At 48.4% G+C, this 9,188-nt stretch overlaps 1 protein-coding gene across 1 annotated transcript; it reads right to left on the reverse strand.

The window, feature by feature from the left end:
- Positions 1-3,479: 3,479 nt before the first annotated feature.
- Positions 3,480-7,514, reverse strand: LOC118686222 (alcohol dehydrogenase 1-like). Its single transcript, XM_036382297.2, has 9 exons — positions 7,400-7,514; positions 6,384-6,482; positions 5,787-5,928; positions 5,588-5,675; positions 5,255-5,474; positions 4,873-5,133; positions 4,448-4,583; positions 3,991-4,129; positions 3,480-3,580 (listed from the first exon to the last, which is right to left on the reverse strand). Exons 1-9 carry the CDS (start codon positions 7,415-7,417, stop codon positions 3,556-3,558), a joined length of 1,128 nt encoding a protein of 375 aa, XP_036238190.1. The 5' UTR covers positions 7,418-7,514; the 3' UTR covers positions 3,480-3,555.
- Between the last annotated feature and the right edge of the window lie 1,674 nt (positions 7,515-9,188).

Genomic DNA, 9,188 nt, shown 5'->3' on the forward strand with positions numbered 1-9,188 from the left:
GTCCTGAGTTCTGATAGGGGAGCTCCCCCTGTTCCCTGGAAACACTTTTGATTGAGTGCACTGCATGGGATGAGTTTGACAGAAACCCTTTATTAGTAAAAGAATTTTCCTGGGAGAGATTCTTTTATGTCCTGTCTGGGCACAGCAGGACCAGCAGTGACAGCAGCACAGGTGAGTTCCTCATTCTCTTCTCCTGGTGCCCCACAAGGAGAGGTGCTGGTTGAGAGGGTCCCGGGCCAGGAAAGCATTGGCACATTCAGCTCTACAGTTGATTCACATGTCCTTCACAAAATCACAGAATGGCCTTGGTTAGATGGGACCTTAAAGATCATGTTGTACCACCCCCCTGCCATGGGCAGGAACACCTGTCACTGGAGGAAATGACTCATAGCCGCATCTGAGTGGCCTCAGATGCTGCCAAGGATGGAGCATCCACAACTTCTCCTCAGCCTGTTCCAGCGCCTCAGCACTGTCACAGTAAGGAATTTCTTCCTAATATCTGGTGTAAACCTACCCTCCCTCGTGCCTGTTATCCTAGCAGGACACCCACCAGATGCTGTGGAAGAAGACTACAGTTCTTCTCCAAGATTATCATGTACTTTCCTGTGCCTTGCAAGCCTCACTTCAGCCCCAAAGTGGGCTGATTTGAGTGCTCAGCCAAAACCAAAAATACTCTGTAGGCTGTTCAGACAGACCCACTGTACAGAACTCCTGGGACACAGAGTAGTTGGCTTTGATTCCCTTTCTGTCTTCTGCATGGCACAAGGGCTGGAAAGCAATTCCAGAGGACGAATGCTCTCTGGCTGGTATCCCATAGGGTTGGCAGTGTTTGAAGTTGAAACCAACAAATTTCAAAAGACCTGTAACAAAGAATGAATTAATTCACCTGCTTCCTAGATAGCATCCCATACAGATGGCTTATGATTTCATCTCACTGCTAAGGACATAAATGTGCTACTTGTGCTGGCACTTCATGGCTCTGAAGACGTGTCTAGAGTCTGCTGTTGAGCGGATAACCTACACAATGGTCATAAAAAGATCTTTCAAATATGTACTGTTATTTTTCCTTAAAACATCTGTGTGATGCTCTAGTCCCCCAGACCTGCAAACCCACCACTGATGCGTAATGAGAATTTCTGTCTGCCTTGCTTGCAGTTGTTAAGGGCCATGGGGAGCTGGCACCTCTGCAAAACATTTGAAATGTATGTAATTATTGTAGGGAGTTGATACTGAGATGCTGTTGCTGTGCAGATTTTTGTATCTGTTTCAGGCAGGAGGTTGTTGTTGTTTTTGTCTTATCCAGGTAATAGAGGGAAAATAAGATCAAACTTGTATGTCAGCAAGCATGGCTTTAATGATTAACTTTTTAATGGCCAATCCTGTGTATCTTCATTCTACAATATGTGCTATCTTGACTTGCTGTATGTAGCCATGTATTTTATAAGCTTTAATAGCTGATCTGTGAGGTCAGATGCCATTATACACAGGCACAGACCTCAAGGTATTTGTCTTCATCTTGGTAGTCAGTTTTCTGTCCCCCTCTTTATGTTCTGGTTGTTTGCTGCCTGTATCAAAGAGGTGGAAAGACGGTAGAATATTTGACAGAAATCTCTGTGGAACAGATGCTGAAATGCACTTATGAGGGCTAAGTACAAATCTTATCTTTCCTGGTGCCAACATCAGGTTTCTGTAATTTTTAATTATGAGTCAGAGTCTGATATGAGTTCCCTTATTAATGACCCAGCATTGCATTTCTGTCCATGGTGTAAGTGGGCACCTGTTTCAGAGACAATTTTTGCATTCTACTGTGAAGGACAAACTAGACAATATCCTACAGGATTTGTTAGCAGTATCGATAATTCCCTATTCTAAAAGATGCCCTGGTGCTTTAATTTCCATAAGAACAGAAATATTGTGTACCTCTTACAAAACCTCTTACATACCGCTAGTATGAGGCAAAAGAGGTAAGGAAAGTGGGAGTTAGATTCACCCTGATATATTGTACCTAGCAGAGATATAGAAAACAATTCTGACAAAGATCTATTAAAATGAGCAATTGATTGTGTTCACCCTAATGGAGGAGAATGGCTGAGGGAAAAAATGTTAAAACAGAGACCAGGACTCTTGGAGCAATTGCTGATATTGAGTCCATGCTATCATAGAATGATGGAATATCTCAACCTGGGGGGGACCCATTACGACCATAGCCTTACCTTTTTGTTCTCTTTTTTTTTTGCTCAGAAAAAATTCCTTTTTGGGACTAGCTGTGACCATAGTACATCCTCCAGAATTTTGCTCTGCAATTACATTGCTAAGGAGGAATTTTACTTTATGATTTCTGTTAGCCTAGATATAGCACCTCTAGCACCCACATCTGTGTGTTATGGGACACAAATGCACATGTAATGTCTCTTCCCCATTACAGTCCGTACATTTCTCTGAGGTTGTTCCAAAAAGAAAACTAGAGCAGGAGAAAAGCCTCCATTCTAAGATCAGGATCTAAAGTGGAAAAATAAGAAGGAAAGAAGGAAAAATTAGGAGAGAATAGTACAGAGCACAGTGATGGGTCTATAGTAGATGCCCATGGTGACATCCACGTTATTTGTTTGCCCCTTGATTGTCACCCAGAGGCTCTTAACTGTGCCCTTACAGCTGCATACATTCCAACCCTTCTATTCCATGCAGTGCCACCCCCCTGCCTCTTCTGCCCTGCCTTTCCCTCCTGAAGAGCCTGTAACCATCCAACAGGGCGCTCCAGTCACAGGACTTGTCCCACCAGTTTCACTTATGCCAACGATATCAAGTCTCTGGCACCTGGCGAAAGTTTCCAGGTCACCATTGCTTGTTCCTCAAGCTGCATTCATTGGTATAGAAACATTTTCACGAGTGGTGCTTTGCAACCAACACTTGTGAAGGAAATTGAGGGGTTCCCTTACTGCTCATTTCCTCGTGTTTTGGCACACAATGCCACTGTTGATCACTGGCCAGCCAGGTATTCTCCCATTCCCCTTCCCAGACTAGTTTAGAGCTCTGTCAAAGAGCCCTGCTTGCTCCTGTGCTAGAACTCCTTTCCTTTTCCCCTCTGAGAATGGCTGAACCTGTCAGGTGTGTGTAGACGAGGGGGTGAATAGATCACCCCACAGTCAAAAACCCAACATTTTTTTGCTTGCACCAGCCTTGGAGCCATGCACGGACCCCATGGATCTGCCTATTCCTACCAGTATAATTCCTCGTTACCGACAGGTCAAGGAAATTACTACCAGTGTTCCTGACCCGTCAACCAATTGTCCCAAGGCCCTGGAGTCTCAGTTGATGGAGTGCACTGTGTCAGATGAGTTGGTTTAAAAACCTTTATTGGTAAAAGCATTTTCCTGGGAGAGACGTCCTTTTATGTCCTGTCTGGGCACAGCAGGACCAGCAGTGACAGCAGCACAGGTGAGTTCCTCATTCTCTTCTCCTGGTGCCCCACAAGAAGAGGTGCTGGTTGAGAAGGGCCCGGGCCAGGAAAGCATCAGCTGCGCTGCTCCCTCCGCTCGGCTTCCTTGGCCGTGTCCCTCAGAAGAGCAGGACAGTGCGGATACTGAAAGGTGGAAGGGAAGGGAGGGTTGGCTGCAGCTCAGGAGCAGGCAGTGTGGCAGGCAGGTGTGCCTGGGGACCGGCCACCTTCTCTGTCATCCAGCCTCTTCCTGACTGAGCTGCATGAGGCATGCAGCAGCGGGGCAGCCTTCAAATCCCTGCTGAGGGGAGGCCCTCACGGGGTAAGGCCACAGGATCTGTGCTGAGCTGAACCATGAGCAGGAGGGTTCCCTGTGCTGAACATGGGCTCTTCCCTCTGGGCTATGGCAGAACTTGCCAGCACTCAGCTGGGAGGCCCTGCTTCCTCAGAAGGCTCAGGTGCTCTTTGGGAAGCCAGTGTTGCATGCTCTGCCTGTTGGAATTTTAGGAGGAGGTGCTGAGGTTTGCTGAACCTCCTGCTGGTCAGGGTCTCACCTTTTTCCTGCACGTAACAACTCAAATCCCTCGTTCACTTTAGCGAATGGCAGCGTGTGCGTGATCAGCATGTCCGAATTGAATTTCTTCTCCAAATAGCCGGAAATTAATTTGGGGATACAGTCTCTCATCTTCCAGCCTAGAAAGAGGAGAGAGCAGCTGCATGAATAATGGGAGAAAGGCTGTTTTGGTAAGGTAGTGTTACTGTCAGGGTCAGGACTGAGTGACCAGTGCTGGTGCCACACCCTTGTGAGATGTTTTCTGCTCTTTAGGATGAGTGGGTCACTGTGTGGAACGGGTGGAAGATTATTTGCATGTCTAATGCTAATGTTCAATACAGGCAATGCAGTGCTCCTCTTTAGTTGTCTTTAACATGAAAACACTCTTTTACTAGGATTTGTCAACTGCCAAGAGAGGAAAAGCCGAAATATTAAGATTGCATTCTTAAGTTCACTACCTCCAACCACAGTCCCCTTCCAGGTACGCCCAGTCAGCAGAAGTGTGGGATCGATGGAAATCTCTGAACCAGAATCCAGTTCTCCGATCATCACACAGACACCAGTGCTCATATTGCTGGAAGCCAGGGCAGCAATCTGATGGGACAGGCAGGAGAATGAGAGAAAGCCCTTATGGGTTAGTCATGAGAGTGCTCTTTTTTTGCAATCTCCTGCTCCTCCCTGGTAATCTGAAAACACATATTCCCCCTTGTGGAGCAGACCTGGGGAGCTTGTGGCCTCTTTTAAGATTCCTGCCATTTTCTCTCACAAAGATATGCCCAGCAGTGCAGGCAGCCTGTGAGGAACTTCCCATGGAGGTGATTTTAGTCCTGAGAGGAGCCTGTGATGATCTGGGAGGGAGGACATGTGCTGACGTTCCACCTACCATGGTGTCCGTGTGCCCGATGGCCTCAAAGGAGTAGTCCACACCCTGCCCGGTCATCTCAGTGAGCACCTCCTGGATGGGCTTCTGGAAGTCTCGAGGGTTGATGCAGTCAGTGGCTCCCAGCTCCTTGGCCTTGGCAAACTTGTCCTTGTTGATGTCCACGGCAATGATGCGGGAAGCTCCAGCTGCCTTGCAGCCCATGACAACAGAGAGGCCAATTCCTCCAAGTCCAAAAACAGCACAGGTGGAGCCTGGTTTTACCTGCACAGATGGGAGCCTGTGAGTCTCCAGCAGGAGGAGGAGGAGGAGGAGGTTTCTTTTGCACAGGATTGATGAGCTTGTGAGGGTGGCTGTGGTGTGCTAGACACACCTGAATACCAACCTTGGCTGTGTTGATGACAGCCCCATAGCCTGTGGAAAACCCACAGCCAAACAAGCAGACTTTGTCCAGAGGTGCTGCAGCATCTATCTTGGCAACGGCGTACTCTGGGACCACGGTGTATTCTGCAAAGGTGCTGACCCACAGGAAATGATGGATCTGCTTTCCTTTGCAAGAGAAGCGGCTGGTCTTGTCCGGCAGCAGGTTTTGTGCTTCAGAAAAACTGTGGAGGAGATGCAAGTATTTGTATTTGATTGTCTGAAGCACTGATGGGGGTGTCAGATTTGTCATAAAGTCAATCCCGTGTGTGTGTAGGGGAAGGCAAAGTAAACTTACTGGGACTTCTGGCAGAAGTTGGATTCAGGATTCCGGCAGAAGCTGCATTCCCCACACTGAGGGTGGCAAAGTGGGATTACTTTGTCACCTGGAAGCAAGCAATATCCCATGTTATGTGGGTCTAAGTATGTTACTTGTGTCAGATCTGATTCCTGGGCATGTATTTTTGTGTGTGTGTGTGTGTGTGTGTGTCAGTTACCTGGTTTCATAGAGGTCACTCCTTCTCCAACACTTTCCACAATTCCAGCTCCTTCATGGCCAGGGATAACTGGGAATTCTGCGTTGGGAAAGCAGCCTTGCAGAAGGTGTTCATCTGTGCAACAGATGCCTGTGGCCACAAGCTATTTGGAGAGGAACAAGCAGATGTCCTGGCCTCTGTCTAACTCAGTTTGTGGAAGCAATTTTCCCAGGGGTGTTTTGATGCCCCTCAGTCAGTGCTGGCACTCTATGCCAGCACAATGAGCCCAGGCTGGGCTTTCCCCTTCTGCTCACTCTGAATGCTCCATGTGGCCTTTCTCTGCACTGAGCTGGAGGTGGAAGTGGAGGGGAGGCCACAGTGTGGGTACCAGAGCCCTGTCCAGCAGAGCAAGGGCTGGAGACAGGAATTCCTATGTGACACCTTAGACAAGAAGTAGTCCAAAAAGAAAACCCTGGCAGATGGTGCATTTGAGCCAAGGCAGCTCTGGGCAATGAAAGCCTCTTGGAGGATGCAGATCCCTGAGTTTTACTGAAGGTATAACCATAAAGAGCAATTCCCACAAAGAAGGAAGAAAAAGGTATTGAGGTGTATTTTTACCTTGATCCGGACTTCCCCTGCCTTTGGGGGTGCAACTTCTACCTCCTCAACAGAGAGTTTGCCCGGGGCCCAGGCAACAGCAGCCCTGCACCTGATAACCTGGAAACAACCAAGAGGAATACATTGCATGGGAACGTTTGCATTTAAAAGCACATGGCTGGGGGAAGTCATCCTGCAATCACCTAAACCTGAGGTGCTCAAACCGGGTGATGCTCAGCTGCACCTGAAACCAAGTGCTGTCCAATGAACACTGGCCTAGTTTGGGGTCTGCGGAAACCCCATTTGTGGTTTGTGACCCAAAGATTTTCAAGTGTAGCCTTGGAAAGTTACTGGGTTCTGATGGCTTTGGTGGATTTTTCATAATATCCCCATGTGTTACTGGCCAGACCCTGCTGTCATGAGCACTGCAGACTCTGCCTAATGGAAATGCCCATGGAGAGCTTTGATGTCAGCCTTGTGACACGCTGGGCTGAAGGTGAGAGAGAGGGATTATGGAATTGTCCCCATCTGATTGGCACCTGGATAGTTTTTTTCCTTTAGCAAGGTTTGATTTATGTGTGACATGGCACAAACCCTTCCCCAATCAACTCAAAGCAGTCTGGCATCAGCAAGATGGGGCTTGCAGCCTGAAAAGGGTATTGCCATGGACAAGGCTGAGTGCAGGAGGTGAGCGGCTGAGGAGGGCACCACTGAAGAGCTGCGTTTGCTGCCAGAGCAGGAGCACAGGGTGGGATTGAGCAGGAGGGTGTTTTTCAGGGTAGCACAATTGCGTATTTTGTCTCCTGAGCAGCCGGGCAGGACGGAGGGGGAATGCACTACCGAATGCAGGTCTGGACACGTGCAGTTGCCTGAGAGCAGAGTCTGGAGAAATTTTCAGGGGTTTGGGAGAGGCGGGGGAGTAAGGAAAAGGGAGGAAAGAGGGCACGCGGAGTGGTGTGCAGGCTGAGCCTTCTGCAGCGGATTTGGCCGAGAGCAGGGCACCTCGGAAAGGAGGATGGGAAATGCCTTGTCCTTACTTTTCCCGCGGTGGCCATGTGGTCTTAGCAGAGCTGTGTCTGTCGCTGTCGCAGGCTGGAGGGAAGCTGCTGTCTGGGCGTGTTGCAGGATCCGCCAGGCGTGGAGCGGGAGCAGTCCCGGTGCGGCACCGTCTCTGGAGAGCGCTGGTTAATGTGTGCCGGGTGCTGGATGCTGGGCGGCACAGGGAGTGCTGAGGGGAGGAGCTGGATAGCGTCAGGGAGATGGATGGGAGCAGAAGTCCTCCAGGCAGGCTTTTATCAGTGACCCTGCCCTTGGGTCATTGCCTGCCCTCCGTGCCTGAAAGGCTCAGAGAGCTCAGAAAGGTTGGTTTATTTCTTCCGGTTGCTTCTGGCAAGGGTGGAGGGAGGAGATCTGCATCTCTGCTGGGGCTTCCTTGGCATCCCCTTTTTGCCAGGTTGGAGCATTTGACCTGGTGGCCATTCACACCACGATATTTGCAAAAGGATTAAAAACGTTTAAAAACTAAAATAAAACAAATCAAAAGTCAGTGAAAATGTGGTGTGGTGGATAAAGACACATTGCTGTCTGGGTTGAAGCTCTAGTGTCTGTGGTATTGGAGTTATTTTCTCCAGAGTAGTAAGGCAGAACGTGTCAGAAGAAGATTCTTTTCCCCAAGGACCCATTTGCTTCACTCCAGTGTAACCAGGTTTGTAGGTGGGTTCACTCCACCCAGCTGTTTTCTGCTGAGACATTGGACAAGGCAATGTATTGCAGGGATTGGATGAGCGATAGCTCGTTGGAGGACCAGGTAGAGATGAGCAGCCCGAGTGTGATGTAACCCCCACAGTTCGAAAGGAATCTTCCATCTGTGTGGCTGAAAAGACACTTTTGCAAACCAAAGGAATGGGATAATTTCCTAGAAGACTGCCACTAATGACATAAAGCCCCTTTTTGGATCACTAGCCATTTAGAATGCTATAATGAGGAGAAGATAGCTCTTTGGCTATTGAGAAAGTTTATATGCGTGTATATATATTTTTTTATTTAATGAAAAGACATCTGTTGACATTTGGATTAGCAAACAGGATTAGACATGATCAGAAAAAAGTACAGCATTCCTGAATGAGGAGAGCATTGTTCTGTAGACTCAAGCTCGGCACATTCAGCTCTACAGTTGATTCACATGTCCTTCACAAAATCACAGAATGGCCTTGGTTAGATGGGACCTTAAAGATCATGTTGTACCACCCCCTTGCCATGGGCAGGAACACCTGTCACTGGAGGAAATGACTCATAGCCGCATCTGAGTGGCCTCAGATGCTGCCAAGGATGGAGCATCCACAACTTCTCCTCAGCCTGTTCCAGCGCCTCAGCACTGTCACAGTAAGGAATTTCTTCCTAATATCTGGTCTAAACCTACCCTCCCTCATGCCTGTTATCCTAGCAGGGCACCCACCAGATGCTGTGGAAGAAGACTACAGTTCTTCTCCAAGATTATCATGTACTTTCCTGTGCCTTGCAAGCCTCACTTCAGCCCCAAAGTGGGCTGATTTGAGTGCTCAGCCAAAACCAAAAATACTCTGTAGGCTGTTCAGACAGACCCACTGTACAGAACTCCTGGGACACAGAGTAGTTGGCTTTGATTCCCTTTCTGTCTTCTGCATGGCACAAGGGCTGGAAAGCAATTCCAGAGGACGGATGCTCTATGGCTGGTATCCCATAGGGTTGGCAGTGTTTGAAGTTGAAACCAACAAATTTCAAAAGACCTGTAACAAAGAATGAATTAATTCACCTGCTTCCTAGATAGCATCCCATACAGATGGCTTA

Source organism: Molothrus ater, chromosome 4 (assembly GCF_012460135.2).
Source record: "Molothrus ater isolate BHLD 08-10-18 breed brown headed cowbird chromosome 4, BPBGC_Mater_1.1, whole genome shotgun sequence".
In the NCBI taxonomy this organism is placed as follows: domain Eukaryota; kingdom Metazoa; phylum Chordata; class Aves; order Passeriformes; family Icteridae; genus Molothrus; species Molothrus ater.